The sequence below is a fragment of the Pollachius pollachius genome (genome assembly GCF_949987615.1).
Source record: "Pollachius pollachius genome assembly, chromosome: 3".
NCBI lineage: Eukaryota > Metazoa > Chordata > Actinopteri > Gadiformes > Gadidae > Pollachius > Pollachius pollachius.
This window is the reverse complement of record NC_136936.1, coordinates 28,109,422-28,126,044: the sequence shown is the minus strand read 5'-3', so window position 1 is coordinate 28,126,044 and position 16,623 is coordinate 28,109,422. Positions and strand designations below refer to the sequence as shown.

The following is a 16,623-nucleotide window of genomic DNA, read 5'->3' as shown; positions in this document are numbered from 1 at the left end:
CTTCACCCCCCAAGGGACGCTTGTACTCCCTCTCTATCCCTGAGCGAGGGGCCATGGTGGACTATATCCAGAGTTCCCTAGCCACTGGGATCATCCGACCCTCCTCGTCACCGGCTGGGGCCAGGTTCTTCTTCGTGGGCAAGAAGGACAAGTCCCTGAGACCCTGTATCGATTATCGAGGCCTGAACAACATCACAGTGAAGAACCGCTACCCCCTTCCACTACTCTCCTCCACCTTTGAGCTGCTCCAGGGGGCAACGGTCTTCACCAAACTCGACCTGAGGAATGCCTACCACCTGGTCTGTATCAGAGAGGGAGACGAGTGGAAGACGGCCTTCAACACCCCAACGGGGCATTACGAGTACCTCGTGATGCCCTTCGGCTTGACCAATGCCCCGGCAGTCTTTCAAGCGCTAGTCAACGACCTGCTGCGGGACATGATTGACAAGTTTGTCTTTGTTTATCTGGATGATATCCTGATTTTCTCCCGCAATCTCGTGGAACATGTCACCCACGTCCGCTCAGTTCTTCGTCGCCTCCTGGACAACTCCTTGTTCGTCAAAGCGGAGAAGTGCGAGTTCCATACTACCTCTGTCACCTTCCTAGGATATATTATTGCTAAGGACAGCCTTCAGATGGATCCAGCCAAGGTCTCTGCTGTGACATCCTGGGCTACCCCGGAGATACGCAAGCAGCTGCAGCATTTCCTGGGGTTCGCCAACTTTTATCGGCGTTTCATCCGAGGGTTCAGCTCCATCGCCTCCCCCCTCTCGGCCCTCACCTCACCCAAGGTTCCTTTCCATTGGTCTGACGCTGCTCAAGAGTCCTTCGAAGCCCTCAAGACCCGCTTCACCACCTCCCCCATCCTCCAGATCCCCGACCCCGAACGTCAGTTCATTGTGGAGGTGGACGCATCTGGTGTGGGAGTAGGGGGGGATCCTCTCCCAGCGTTCATCCTCCGATCAGAAGGTCCACCCGTGTGCCTTTTTCTCTCGTCGCCTAACCCCCCCGGAGAGAAATTATGATATTGGAAACAGGGAGCTTCTGGCGGTGAAGCTGGCCCTGGAGGAGTGGCGGCACTGGCTAGAGGGAACCAGGGTTCCGTTCCTGGTTTAGACTGACCACCGAAACCTGGAGTATATCCGAACCGCCAAGAGACTAAACTCCAGACCAAGGGCATTGTTTTTCGACCCGTTTAACTTCACCCTGTCCTATCGCCCTGGCTCTCGGAACACTAAACCAGATGCCCTTTCTCGACAGTTCCCAGAGTTCCCTGATGAGACGGCTGAATCCTCCACCATTGTCCCAACCTCCTGCCTTGTCGCTGTTGTCACCTGGGAGATTGAGGAGAAGGTAAGGGCCGCCTCCCTTAATCTGCCAGCCCCCAGTTCCTGCCCCCCTGACCGTCTGTTCGTTCCAGCCTCCCTCCGCTCCGACGTGCTCCAGTGGGGTCACGCTTCCCGACTCACCTGCCATCCCGGCATCCAGAGGACCCAGGACTTCCTGCGACGGCGCTTCTGGTGGTCGTCACTGGAGGAGGATGTCCGGGGCTTCATCAACGCATGCCCCGTGTGTAACCAGAGTAAGACCTCTCGCCGGCTTCCTGCACCCCCTGCCTATTCCCCATCGTCCCTGGTCGCACATCTCTCTGGACTTCGTGACCGGTCTTCCCGCGTCCAAGGGCCACACTGTCGTCCTCACCCTTGTGGATCGGTTTAGTAAGCTGGCCCATTTCATCCCCCTTACTAAACTCCCCTCTGCCAGAGAGACTGCGGACCTGCTCCTCCACCACGTCTTCCGCCTCCATGGGTTACCCACCGATGTCGTCTCTGACCGGGGGCCCCAGTTCACCTCGGCCTTCTGGAGGGAGTTCTGCAGCCTAGTCGGGGCTACCGTCAGTCAATCTTCCGGCTTCCATCCCCAGTCAAATGGACAGATCGAGAGGGTTAATCAGGACCTGGAGACCACCCTTCGATGCCTGGTGAACCGCAACCCGGCCTCCTGGTCTGACCAACTGGTATGGGTAGAATATGCGCATAACACCCTCACCTGTTCATCCACCGGTCTCTCTCCTTTCCAGTGCGCCTACGGGTACCTGCCACCCCTATTCCCCGACCTGGAGAAGGAGTCTTCCTGCCCCTCGGCCCAAGCCCTGATCCGTCGTTGTCGACGCACCTGGACCCGGGCGTGCACTGCTCTCTCCAAGGCTGCAGATCTCCACGCTTCTGCTGCCAACAAGCACCGCACGCCGGCTCCTGCCTACCGACTTGGCCAGAAAGTCTGGCTCTCCACCCGTGACCTACCTCTCAAGGTGGAGAGTCGCAAGCTGGCTCCCAAGTTCATTGGACCATTCCCCATAATCCGCGTCATAAACCCTGTGGCGGTACGCCTTCAGCTTCCTCGTTCCATGAGGATCCATCCCACCTTCCATGTCTCCAAGGTCAAACCTGTCCAGGAGAGCCCTCTGGCTCCCCCCGTTCCGCCCCCTCCTCCCCCTCAGCTCGTCGACGGGGGTCCGGTGTTCACCGTCCGGCGTCTCCTCCGCTCCTGCCGCCGTGGACGTGGGGTCCAGTATCTGGTGGACTGGGAGGTGTACGGTCCGGAGGAGCACTCCTGGATCCCAGCTCGCTTCATCATGGATCCCCGCCTTATCTCTGACTTCCACCGATCCCGGCCTGACCAACCTGCCCCGCCCTCCCGCCCGCCCGCTACAGTTCCACCGGCGAGTGGTTCCTCTGATCTGCCGGGGAGAAGGGACTCTGATGTCGCGCCCTCCTCCTCTTCGAGGACGCAATCTCTGAGGCCTCGGAGGAATTCTAACCCTCCTCCGGGCCCCCTCCACCCTCCCTGTTCGATTTAGGACGTCTGGAGCCATCCCTTGCCGGGGGGGGGGGGTACTGTCATGATCCGCCCCTGGTTTGCTCATTCACCTGCCTGCCACCCTGATCACTCCCAATTAATCCAACCACCTTCACCTGTGTTTCCCCTATATCAGTCCTTTCCTCCCAAACATTCCCTGCCAGATTGTCTCTTGTGTTTCACAGTGCTTTCCCGCGATTCGAATCCTGACCTACCACCTATCCTGCCTGCTCCTGATCCCCGCCTGTCTGACTATCCTGCCTGCTCCTGATCCCCGCCTGTCTGACTATTCTGCCTGCCGATCCTGAATCAGAATAAACGATTGACACTGTTCCACGCTCTTCGCCAGTCTGTGCACTTGGGTTCAGCCAAACGCTCACGTTAAAATGTCATAGAATCAAAGATAATTGTGTATTCTTTTTTGCAGTAACAGTCATTTTATATACATATTGATGTATTCTTTTTGCCGCTATATGTTGTGTGTATATGTAGTCCTATGCTGAGTTGTCAATTTTTTTTAAATATACACATAATATTGTGATCTTTATCCATCCGTTTCTCACTTTGATTTGAATAAAGCCTGATTTCTGAAAGACCAGTCTACGGAGACTTTTGTACGGAGAGGTGTTTGGCCAATTGTTAAAGCATATATAAACAGAGACATACATGGAGAACATGACAGCACCTTTTAAATAAAATCCATTCAAAATAAATATTACATTGATTTTACTCCAGTTCCTGATGTTATGATCATTTTAGGATAAAATAGACATGACCTTGTAATCAGAGGTTACGAGGTATGTTTTAAAAAAAAGGTAGCATAAGTATATTCAAGCTAATCGAAAGTTATTGTTTTATTATAAAGGGAATCTGAACACAATTTCTGGACTTCTATAAATACAGAAATGGAAAGAATAATGCAATATGTCATGCAGGCAACAAATTGCAGTTAATCACATTGAAAACACTTATGTGTGAAATGTTTAAATTCTTCCTTTAGATATACTTTGATTTGATGTACAATTTTGGGCAGTAGGCTACTGTGTCTCAATTTCCAGTTGATTTAGTCAAACTATTGAAACTTTCGAACATTTTTGATAACTTGTGAAATGCACTGATGTATACTTCAAGTTTTTCTTTTTAGGTTCATATTTAAGAAATTAGGTAATGTTTTAACATCCCCAAAAAGCTTCACTTTTTTTTTCTTTACAAAATGAAATTAATTATTTGATAACCATAACTACTGTTTATACACTGAATAATTACAAACACAAGTATTACCTAAATAATATTTATATACTCAGTTCACTCTTTATTTAAATGCACTGCAGATAAAATTAGTAGTATGATTGTAACATGATTTCTCGATTGATCATTTATAATATATTAAATTAGACCAATGTATCAGAATTTGAGAAATTAACTGACTGTCATTTGTCATTTCCTACATAAACACATGCAACACACTCTGCTGTCTGTTTTTTTTTGTTTAAGCAAGGTCAAAGACGGGACTGTCATGCACAATGTTTTCTGAATCTTAATGTTAGACTCAGGGTATTTAAAAAATAAAATATTTATAGGTTTTATCATGAAACAAAATAGGTGTGCTCAAAGTACATCCATCTGGTAATATACTTTACAAACTACCTTTGTGTCATTATATTTATAAAATGTATTTAATTAATTTTATAAAAATATAGAACCTATACATGCAGAGATAAACAGAATTTATTGTCCACTGAAGTGCTTTCAATCCTTAACCACTTATTTACACGTGACATTGTGTCCTTTTAATTTTGTATGTAAAAGTTTACATTCCTTCCTCTTGTTCACTGCACTTCTTCAATTGGCAGTAGTTTATTGCATGCCTTCTGTGCGGGAAGGATTGGAGACCTTTGGTGGGCGCCTGTTTCCCCTCATGCCCACTCCTCTAACTCCTGAGGGTGGTCCATCAATCTTGGTTTGTTGGATCCTTAAGACTTCTTTCCGATTCTGAGCCCTGACTTCTTTGTTCTGGATCTCCTCCACCACCCGGGTGGGGAACCAGCCCCTCTCACTATCGTGGAGCCTCTCACCCATCATCCAGCCTAGGAGAGGACAAATATTGGTAACATTTTATTATAAGGTGCCATAATAAATAGCAATTAAAAAAAAGAAAAGTCATTACCTAACCCTTTGTTAATGTTTGTTAATTGTTACTAAAATATCTATTTGGCAAAGTTAATTGTTTATTCATCAATAATTAAATTTTAGTTGTTTTGCATAACCCTAACCCAGGGATTCCCAAAGTGTGGTACGCGCACCCCCAGGGTTACTTAAGCTGCAACCAGGGGGTCCGTGAGATGAAAAATGTAATGGCGGTCTGGTGTATTATTACACAATTACAGTGCTGTTTTTTTAAGTGGGATTTTTCCATACAATAAAAAAACATGAACGGTAAACATGTCCTTTGTAATCCCTTTTATTTTAAATCAAAAAACTATAATTTATTAGTTTTTGATAGAAACGTAGAAGAAGACAGCTGCTGTCTTCTTCTACGCACTGCTGTCTTCTTAGAAGCACTGCAGGCTAGGCTATATGCGTGCCATCTCGTTTCATTCATTCCTTATATATTATATATAAATATGCTTAACTGGCTGAAATCAGGGAAACTGTCAAGTGGGACGTCTTATGATAAAGTTGTTAGTCACGAAGGAGGAGAGGGACCAAGAGAGAGTGAGGATTTGGAGCGAACAGAGACGGAGAGAATAGAGAAAGAAAATTAGCGGGAGTCAGACGATGCGCCGGAGAAAACCAAAGAGGAGGGAAGGAGATGGCAAAAAAGAGGTGATGAGGGTGAACACCAGACAGGGAAAAAAATAAGGAAATATGATGACAATTATCTGGGTCAGGGGTTCACTTGGATCGGCGATACAGATTATTTTATCTGTTTCGGGGCCTATTCTCTTTAATGTTGTGGATCGTTTGTAACTTTATTGCAATTGTTGTGATGATGATGCTAGCTCCACGGTCATTTAATAGGCCTATTGCTGCAAAAAAATTTTTTACGTGGCTGAAAATAACCGTGCTTTCTGTTACTGAGCCTGTGTCTGCCACTCATCCTCTTAAACTTCCACTTATCCTCTTATTGTCATGCATGTTCTGGTTATTTGCGCATGATTAAACATGAGTCTTTATATGGCGATAAAACAAAGCTTTGCTGCGTTTTTTTTTCCTTCTTTTTGAAGTGGGGATTGGGGGTGCGCCAACCCGGTTGGGACGTAGAAGGGAGTGCGCAGGAAAAAAAGTTTGGGAACCGCTGCCCTAACCCAACCCTAACACACGACCCTAACCCTAACCCTAACCAGCAACACTCTGAGGTCAGTGAAAAAAAACGATTAACTTGTGCCAAGTAGATATTTTAGTATCAATTAACAAATATTAACAAAGGGTTAGGTAAGGAGTAATTTGCTATTTATTATGGCACCTTATTATAAAGTGTTACCCAAATATCTTATGAGGATCTTCAAAGAAAAGCCCATGAATAGGAGCAAAGTTTTTACAATCCATTGCTAATACAAGATGGCTCAAAATCAGATTGTAGAGATTTTGTTAAATATATGGCAGCTATTAAAGCATGAACATATTAGCACATCAATCTGAAGGGTAGCTTAATTAATAATGAATCTATATAGAGCAAAGTAAGTGCAGTGTATCTGTATCTGTATGTTGTCAACAAATTGGCTGGTCAAATTTCAATGTGTAGCTGAAATGTGGTTTCTCAAAATATCACTCAAATCGACCTTGGGTGTAAAGATAATAATAACTTGAGACCTGAATTTGAGGGCAAAATATTTTGGTCGAGGTAGGAATCAAACAGGTATAGCACTCCCAGAAAGCGTTAGCACACATTGGCAATGCACACACCGTCATCTGTTCTCTCCAGGATGTTCAAGACGTCCGCCATCTCAACAGAGAGCTCGTCTTGCTCCTGAGCTGTGTAGGACTGAATACACTGGACCTGAGGAGAGTCTGGAATAGATAGCATGCAGCTTCAGTCGCATGTTCTCAAGAATGGATATTTTTATATGCATATATATATATATATATTCATATATGTTCTTAATGAAGAATCCTTTCCTATCTCACCTAGTTGATGAGCACTTGTAGACATAAAGCGTGTGCGCCGATGAGGGGTCAGAGCACATATCCATCGGTGCTTATCACTCCTATTGATTCCCCCAAAAAACGGTTAAGTCGTTTAAACCTGCTTCAATTTGCCACAGCAATTGATCCATTCACAATTAAAAGGAGAAACTATTAAATGTTGATATGGTTGATTTCACAAATCTTCCATCTGCGATTAATAAAGTACATATTATGCTATAATCATTATCCTGTCGTCAAAGGGGCTACAGGAAAATTATGTTCTGACCAATGAATGTGATTGGTCAGAACATAATTTTTTTGATCAGATCTCTTATTGCACTTACATGCTGGTGGTCTTCAGCATGTAGCTGACCTGCCGCTCTTCTTGGTTTTCCAGAAGTTTAAGATTAAATATGTTTGCCAGTTGCTGGCCCTGGTCCTCCTGATCTTCGGTTCTCAACATTGCACGTGTGCAAGAGTCAAGAACCTGAAACTTATCGCCACTGAAATGAAAAATACCATTTAAGAAGGATTTGAGGTTTCAACCCTAATGACAGATATGCTGTGTACAATGATATAGAGAGAATTATAAAACAATATATAGGAACAATAGGAAAACTAAAAAATTACCAGCTTATCTTTGAGGAATCTTAAACGTAACTTAGAGTTTGTATACAATTTGTAATATAAAGATACACATTCACTGACTGAATACAAAAACAAGAATCATCAAACAATGTACGTAATCAGAATAATAATCATAATCATAACTAGGATTGCAAGCAGTCATGAAAGGTATTCACAGCCCAAGCACTGCCTAGCCTGGCAACCGCTCTTTTAAAGCAAATCACGGGAGCAGTCAATGCCCCTAGACGCAACAATGCCTCTGAGGGTCTTTGTTCTTCGGCACTGGGTCTTTTTAACATCCGAAAACACACAGACACACACAGACACACACACACACACAGACACACACACACACACACACACACACACACACACACACACACATTCACATACATGCACACACACACACACACACACACACACACACACACACACACACACACACACACACACAAATACATATACAAAGACAGACACAAATTTTGCCATTATGGGTCCAAGTTGAAAAAGTGCTCAAATTAAGGCATGTCAATAAAATGTTTTATGGATCTGGACAGCAGTGCTGATCGACATTTTCCGAGAGCCGAGTTACCGGGATACCAATATGTATTAGAAATTGGCAAACTTTCACCATGTCATTCATCCTAGACTGAACTATTTATCTGACAGGGTTGTGATAAGAATTCATAGTTACACTGTTACATAGTTACATTGTTACACAAACAATATATAGCACTAACCTTGAGTTGCGTTTTGTAATAAGTAGCAGATTATTGAAAAGAAACAAATAGACGGGCTGATATAGTTTCCGACTTCGAATGGTACGGGTGCTCTTAGGCCCAGACATTTGCTGCACCTCACCCTTCTTGAGCAGCCAGCGGGAATGAGAGATGATTGGTACAGACTGCCAAAGTGGAAAATTAGGACACAAAAGTTGACTTGGAAGAAATTTGTTTGTGTATTCATGTTCCCATTTAGTATTTCTGAATCATAATTCTTAATTTCTTAATCATCATTTCATGACAGAGCTTTGATAAGGTCGGACTTATACCTTGCACTTAAACTCAAGCGTTTTCTCAATGCTGATAAGCTCCTCAGTGCGACTCATTTTCCTTACGCCCTCATTACAGTCTTTCACAATCTGTGGTAAACAGAAACATCAAGACCTACTATTCGGAAAGTAAATTTATCATTTTAACATAAAATGGCTGAGCAAAATGTAGACAAATATGTATTTTGGGAGGCTATGTGTCGATGGAACAACTTAATTTATTGTTTATACGATCCATTAGATGTGACATCATGATTTAATGTGACATGGGCTTTTATCTGCATTGCTAATCAACAGATTTTTCTTCCATGCATTACAAAGACAGGTGTAACAAACCCTAGGACATATTTTAACTTAATGATATATCTATCGCGTGATACACAGGTAATTAGCATTCACAAACATATTGCACTTTTTGAACCCAACCCAAGACCAATCGGTCACCTGCTCCAGCTCCTTGTGTGCCTTAATTGCATTTGCTTCCCTTTCAGAGTTTTCTTCTACTTTTTTAAGGATATTCTGTATTAAGAAAGAATGTAACAGAACAGAACCAGTCAATTTATGTAATTGAAGCATTGTAATGGGCAAGAACAATTGCAACTGTTCAGATGTGTATGTAAGTATAGTATATACAATCTAGATAATATTTGATATAATACTTTAATATTTTAATATTTTCCTAACCCTAACCCTATAATAATGAATTTTACTAGCTTTTGGCAATAAGAAGATAAGACAGTACTTAATGGTAAATACAGCACCCTTGTACAACATATTCAATCTATTTGATTACAGTTTAAACAATTCATGCATTTGTATTTCTAAGATTTGTAGTCCTGGTTACAAATCAAGCCTTTTAGTCAGTAGTAATGCTGCTTCCAAGCAGCGCTATAATGTTTGAACATGTTTGAACTTGATCAGGAATTGCATGTCTTCTCATTGAATTGGAAGTATCTTGAGAGTGCACTGACCTGTACAAGCAGTTTGAGCCTTACGATCCTCTGGAAGGGGAGAATGAGGAAGGAAGTGAAAGATAGTCCACGCAGACAGGGCAATTTCTCCAATGACGTTATGGCATCACGAAATGCCACATTTTCCTGTCTATACAATGCAAAGATATGCTTAGAAACAAAACTTTAAACATTAACAAAACAAAACTATTATTCGACAAACATTACAATTTTTAAGCCTAAAGGGAGCAGACACACTATTCCAACATCGCCCTATACATAAAACCATCATTTATTTTCCTATAACCATAGTATTATAGTCATTATCAAGCAGTATGCAAGCCATTGTTTACATGTTAATCTGATGACAGCTGTAGCTGTATATGTTGATACAATATCATTCAAAGCAATAAGGAGTCAATGCAATGAAAACAATCACTATCCAAATCAATATAGTGTATTTAGAGAGTAAATTTATATAAAACATAGCGATGCTGAATAGACGAGTCAAAAACATTTTTAGACAAACAATTCAGGTTTAACTGCAAACACAGATCTTTAAAAGGGTTAAGCTGACATACTAATAATGTCAAAGGGCCAAGAAAAACAATGTACCAGTTCAAATTCAAAAATAAGTTTTGGTTTCATAATAGCACAATTATCTGATGGTGAGGAAAGCCCTTCACTTCATCCATTCTGGAATGGTTGGTGGTGAAACGCTTTCAAGAAACTACCCGTCTGAAGGGAACATTTTCAGCATTTCATTATAGATTAAAGGCCGTTTCTCTGCCAAACCAATCAATGAAGCATGAAACTATCGGAACACAGATCAACATTTTTGAAAGCCATTAATAATACTCACAATATTCGTCTATATGTTTTTTCCTGGTACACCTGATTGACAACATAGGTGTTGAAAACGTGGAATTGCTCAGTGGCATGTTGGTGGACGATGTCACACACATCTGAGATCCAGATAGACTGCTCTATCCTGTTCTCTAGGTCTATGAGGAAACTGGGATGAAAAGTGAAAAAGAGCAATGAAAATACTAAAGATATTCTTTCTCATTACCGATCCAATTGTTTGATTAGTGTTTTTTTAAGACATTTAAAATCATAGATGAAATTTACGGAAGAGGATTAGGGCCACTCATAAAAAAAAATATTGTTGACTTTATTCTCAGAATTCTGAGATTAAAGTCAGAATTCTGACTTTCTAAGGACCATCCTCCGTGGGAGAGACACTTTGCTTTATGCAGAAGGAGGAAACCACACGCAGAGTAGCCAGTAGCCCTAGCCTACTTGTGCTAAGATGTCTTCCCTTAGTGACTTCTTGCGGGATCGAGGGGTTCCAGAAGAAGCCATTTCATTAATGGAAGACCAAAAGGTGAGTCCTTACAGGTACCCAGAATTCTGACTTTCTAAGGACCATCCTCCGTGGGAGAGACACTTTGCTTTAGTGTTCTGAGTTGACATATATACTACCTTTTTTTATAGAGCTACATCAAAAAATGTAGCTCTATTTTATTCAAATTACAGGTTAAATTGATCACTTGTGCCTGACCAACCTTTCACTGGCTTTCACCACTTCCTTGATATTGGAGAACAGGAAATGCATATCTGAGTTGCTCAGGGTGTTGGATAAAACAGGATTATGTAGAAAGGTGGTCTCCAAGATCTCCAAACTTTTGTAGTAGGACGCCTCTGAGCTAACAAGCTCAAACATGGCCTAGATGAAATGACATTAATAAACAAAATAGAAAAATTAAGATAAGGAAAGCTGGTTTGATGCTATTTTGAAAGTTTTGATGGCTGAAACCACAATAGCTAATCAGTTATTATTAAAGTAAGATCAGGTGTAGTAACTACCTAATCACTGCAACCTTCCATTTGAGATTATTGCTCTACAACTCACTTCCTGCAAGATGATCTCCTTCTGTGAGAGTTCATTGAGCAGGCTACTATTCTGTACAATCTCCAGGTTTTGCCACAAGCTCATTGGGTTAATGCTGTTCCTCAGCTGTAGCTGCCCCACTGGTGGAGAACTCATGCTTGATGACAGCCCTCCGGATGCTTCTGCATTGACAGTGAGTCCATCGCGTTGTCGGCGCAAGTCAATTTCCTGCTGCTTGGATGTGTCCCGGTACTCTTGGTATAGGAAGGCTAAGGTACAATGACACGGAGAGAGGTTTTTTTTTTTTAACATATGGGCAGGCTCAGCATCCTTATGGCCTGAACTGCTTTTGTTCAGTGTAGAGTGCTACAGTATACATTAAAATCATGTGGGGTTGACTACAAAGATGCTTGGATATTAGTCTTGGGTGTAAGATAGGCACCAAAGATTAATTTCCAGGCATGTGTGTTTAAAAGACCCTGAGGAAAGCAAGTCAAAAGCCAGGTACAAATGTCCTTGAAGGTACAAGAGTCCTTGAAGAGGGAAAAAATTCTGTTGCATAACATCCCTCATAATATCCTGCATGTGGCCTCTGTGGGTGTATTGCTGGAATAAAATATACTGCATGTTGCCATTGTGGGTGTATTGCTGCCATAAATTACACAACAGATGATAGCGGTGTGCACATTTAGCTGATAAATATGTTTCAGTATTTACACTGGACACAGAGATCTCACACCCACTTATAGCCTTTTTTCACACACACATCCATTTTATTTTTTCTACTATTTTGAGGGATGTAACAAATCCTACAATTATCTATTACTTTATTTGCTGAATTTCTATTGCTGGCTTTTAAATCCTCACCAATGTTTTTGACGATGTTGAGGCTGTGGCCGGACTCTACTTTCGCCTGAGGGCTTCTTTCATTAATCACCATTCTAAGTAGAAATTACAAAAATGCAGGATTGGCTTAATAGTAGAGATGACGAGTCTACATTTCCTGTAATCCAACTAATGAACGCTACATAATTAATAACAAAATTCAACTTCGAAATTTAGTGCTTTTAACATTTATTAAAAACAGAATTGTAGATTATAAAAACATCCGCTTCTGCTGAATTCAGACCAAAAAATGATATTTGTTTAATGGTCTTAAATACAAGCATGTATTCTACTCACTTGTTTTTGGATATAAATTTCATTATAACAGCCTAACTTTAACTATATATCATAAGAGAATTAATAGCTGTACAAATATGTTCTGGAGAGCCATTACAATGGACAACAATCACATTTCATCCTTACCCTGGATTAATGCCATCACCCTCTGCTGTCTCAAAGCCAGGTTTCAGAAATCCTTTAGAGTCCCCATGGGATTCTTGTACACTGCAGGCTGCAGCCGTATACTTTGAGAGTCCTTCCATTTCGTGCTTGTCTATGTTTTGCATTTTAGGTAAAGGCTGGTGAGCTATATTGCCTCTGTGCCCACCGTTTGAGGCATAGGCCACATCTCTCTGTGGTCCTCCTCCTCCTCCATCCCCTTGTATAGGATTCCTGTCATGAGGGGAGCGCAGGCTTTTAGACTCTCTATTGCCAGGCAACGGTACAATGGAATGGTTGAGCCGCGGAGAAGAAGGGAAGCAAAAAACCTAGCCAAGAACATGTTTCATATACAAATGTGTCACAATTCCTCTTGAATAACAAGAATGACACTTAAGATGTACACTCAAAATTGATCCATCGAAACAAATTATCCTTTTATTTGGTAAGAATTTAAATGAAACAGTCTTGAACCCTATGCTTACACCTTTAACCGAAGTGTTTGCGATTTAAATGTTGAATGTATATAAAGGTTATGTAGCTGAATGTTGTTTTAGGAAAGCTTACCTCCTTGTAATAGGTGTCTGAGGTTTTCTTGGCAGCACATGTAAGGATTTAACTCTGCTCACCGCATCTGGTTCATAGACAGCCTTGATAGAGCCTGAGGCTGTAAGAAGAGAGGGAGAAAGAGAAAATAATATAATAAACGCAATAGATAAGACATAGAGTGAGGAGTCAATCTAACAGATTTCCATGATAATAATAATTCCTTAGGAGAAACAAATTGTATCTGAGAGGAATTGTTAGCAAGAGGAATTCAATTGTCTCATTTGGTGACCAAAATAATACTATTGCGCAGGATGGTGTGGAGGGTGTAACCTACGTACATTGGCTGACCTATATCTGCTCAAATTACCTGATGTGAATTCACTGTAGTATTTCTGCAGTGGCTTTTAAAATAGTCTGCTAAATAGCAGTCGTAAATATAAGCCTAATATATTTCATTACCTGCTAACCGCATTAAGTCAATTAATGAGGCAGGCATTCCAATTAGTCATTGCTTCAATTGCTGCTCAATGAAGCATATTAAGTAATATAGTGCATATAACACAGCTTTGGGTTTAGTCTTCATGAAGAAATGCAATTGATCTGGCTTTTTTATAAGAAATTGTACAATTGTTTTGCATAACAAATAACTGCTGCTCATTATCATGAGTCACAACTCCCTCTCTTGCTCAACAGAGTTACAGAGCATGTTCACACCACACTGTGTCTGTCAAGACACACACACACACACATACCACACACACACACACACACACACGCACACAAAAACACAGTGTAGGGGAAGACTTAAAACATCCTAGTTGATTATTTGCAGCTTTAATAGGAGAGGTTAAAGGTATATGTTGTAAGTACAGCACTTGAACATTCTCTTGGTTTTTAAATGTGGAACCTGTTCATCAAGTTAGATACACTTAAATTCACACAAGACCAGCTGTCTGACAACCCTTTGTTTGCCTTGGACCAAAACCTGCTGTGGGCCAAAACAAAAGAGGCAAACACAACGCCTTGTCAATGCATGAAACAGAGCGAAATGACAGGATGATTAGTACCACCTACAAAGGTTGCAGAAGCTATGCATATGAAAAGATCTTATTTCCCCAGCAAGGGTGAATGTGAACTTCAGTGTCGAGGTGTGTTGGCATCCAGCTAGATGACTACCAAACAGGTTTGATTTGGTGGAGTTTCAGTAAGCCTTCCCTACATGCTCCCAGGTGTACTTTTGCTGAATGTGTACACCAACATATAACATAACATTATGTTATGTTATAACATTATGTTATGTTATAACATTACATTATGTTATGTTATAACTTAACGTTATGTTATATTTTAGGAGGATAAGTAGCTACTGTTGACCAAAATATTACTTACTCTGAGATGATTCTGATGAAGGCAAGCGCTTCTTCCTCATGGAGCGGTAAAAGCGTGAGTTTCTACGAAGGTTGTCCTTCTTGAAACCAGATGTATTGTCCTCATCATCCTCTTCTTCATCATGGGTTGTCTGTTCATTCACTGCTACAGGGATTGAGGGGATGTCCTGTGATGACTTTTTCCCCAACACTCCCCTGAGGAAGGCATTCATCGCAGCAGTATCAGATCACTGAGGCTGGCCCTTCTCAAGAAGGAAATTGTTCCGTTCAAATTCAAAAAAACGTTAAAGTTTAGAAATCAGCCACAATCAAGGAAAAAATCCATTGCTTTTGATAATAATTCCTGATAACAAGTCACCCGTTTGAAAAATAAACTATGATATAACACAAAAATGAAAGACACAACAGCAGCCGTCTAGGGAAGCTGTTTGCCCACTTCTCTCACTCTTTCTTATCACCATTCCGATGTTGACACAGTCACTAAGGAGTGTTAGTTAACCTTTGGAAGTACTCTTTCTACCTGCCTTTCCCTCAACTGCAATTACATTTATGACACTTGCATTCTGCTTTTTGTCCCTCCCTTAATTTTGCCACTCCCTTCATTCAGTTACCACCCACTTAACACACACTCATGCACAGGCAGGCACGCACGCACGCACACACGCACGCACGCACGCACGCACACACACACACACACACACACCCTTTCTCTATTTGGGACTGAATTCCTGAGCTGAGCCTGGATTTACATGCCAGCCTACTTTTTTTTCTTGCATCGAAGTTTGCATTGGGTGTTACTGATGACAGAAGTTAGTCCTGTTTATTTGACAATATTTCTTTCATTTACTCAGAATGTTTGAGTTGGCTTGTCCCGAACCTAAACACAAATAACATTTTGATGCATTTTAGTTAACAGTGCCAGGGGGGATCTAAAGTTGTAAACAGCAAATTCAGAGAATGTTTGAGAATAATTATCCCAAATATTTGATTAAAATAAAATATCAGCCACTATCTGCCATAGTTTTCAGTAGTGTTACCAAAGGGATTTTGAATGGTAGTTGGAATGCCCTTCCACTGCCTTTTCCTTCCGTTCCCTCCTCTTAAGCCAAATCAGATGATAGCCAGCACAATACACCACTCAAAGCTACCTGTCAAGACATAGGGCTATGTGTTTGCCTATTTCAAGGCAGCTAGCCACAGCATGACCTTACTACAATCTTTACTGTTTCATTGCATCATTAAGTTGTCCTTGAAGGTGTATGTTGTATGATGTGTATGTTAATTCAGTATTGCGTCCGTATCAAGCTTGAATAAGCGTCAAATATTGACGCTTAGTCAGATTCCCCGGAGTCAAGCTCCAGACCCAAGAAGCTTCACCTGCTGACATTTTTAGGGTCGCCGTTATGTTTGAAAAGACCGGGACCAGTGTTACACGCCAATGATACCCAACATTTTCTGGTTCGTGATCGCATGTATGTGGTGTGCATATTTACCCGGATGAGCCAGATGAATCAGAGCTCATGTCAGAACATTCGTCGAATTTCAATTCATTCATGAATTTTCCAGAAATAATTAAAACAATAATAAAATAATAATAAAAACAATTATGACCCTACATTGTTGATTGTGCTCGAAACGAATGTATTACACTTCCAAATGGTGGTGGATGGCTTAAAGTGTAATTCCGGCGCAAATTGAACCCAGGGTCTTTGTTTTGGCATGAAAACCCATCAAATAAGCCCTCCAGATACCTTTGTAATTGAAAATCCAGTATTATAGTTGGCCGGGCGCAATGTTTGGCGTCCATGTTGTTGGTTTGGGGCATTGAGTTTCGCTTCTAAATCGGCATTTTTG

At 41.7% G+C, this 16,623-nt stretch overlaps 1 protein-coding gene across 2 annotated transcripts; it reads right to left on the bottom strand.

Annotated features, from left to right (window-relative positions):
• Positions 1–3,795: 3,795 nt before the first annotated feature.
• On the bottom strand, positions 3,796–15,294 carry ngef (neuronal guanine nucleotide exchange factor). Of its 2 annotated transcripts, XM_079731623.1 has the most exons (15): positions 14,771–15,294; positions 13,400–13,499; positions 12,818–13,066; positions 12,377–12,450; positions 11,531–11,778; positions 11,184–11,344; positions 10,478–10,630; positions 9,637–9,766; positions 9,110–9,184; positions 8,666–8,755; positions 8,355–8,518; positions 7,332–7,490; positions 6,988–7,067; positions 6,766–6,870; positions 3,796–4,946 (listed from the first exon to the last, which is right to left on the bottom strand). In XM_079731623.1, the coding sequence occupies exons 1-15, from the start codon at positions 14,979–14,981 to the stop codon at positions 4,717–4,719; spliced, it is 2,229 nt and encodes a 742-aa protein (XP_079587749.1). In that variant the 5' UTR covers positions 14,982–15,294; the 3' UTR covers positions 3,796–4,716. The 2 variants fall into 2 exon arrangements, with proteins under 2 accessions (XP_079587749.1, XP_079587750.1); XM_079731624.1 differs by lacking the exon at positions 3,796–4,946 and having other exon boundaries at positions 6,769–6,870; positions 6,988–7,108.
• Positions 15,295–16,623: the final 1,329 nt, after the last annotated feature.

Bases quoted from the DNA above. Each gene is read 5' to 3' on its own strand.
- ngef (XM_079731623.1), bottom strand. From the start codon at position 14,981: ATGAATGCCTTCCTCAGGGGAGTGTTGGGGAAAAAGTCATCACAGGAC. The intron at 11,779-12,376 runs GTGAGGATTTAA...ATTGTACCTTAG, and splicing joins CAACATCGTCAAAAACATTG to CCTTCCTATACCAAGAGTAC. The intron at 9,767-10,477 runs GTGAGTATTATT...TGCATTGTATAG, and splicing joins AAAACATATAGACGAATATT to ACAGGAAAATGTGGCATTTC.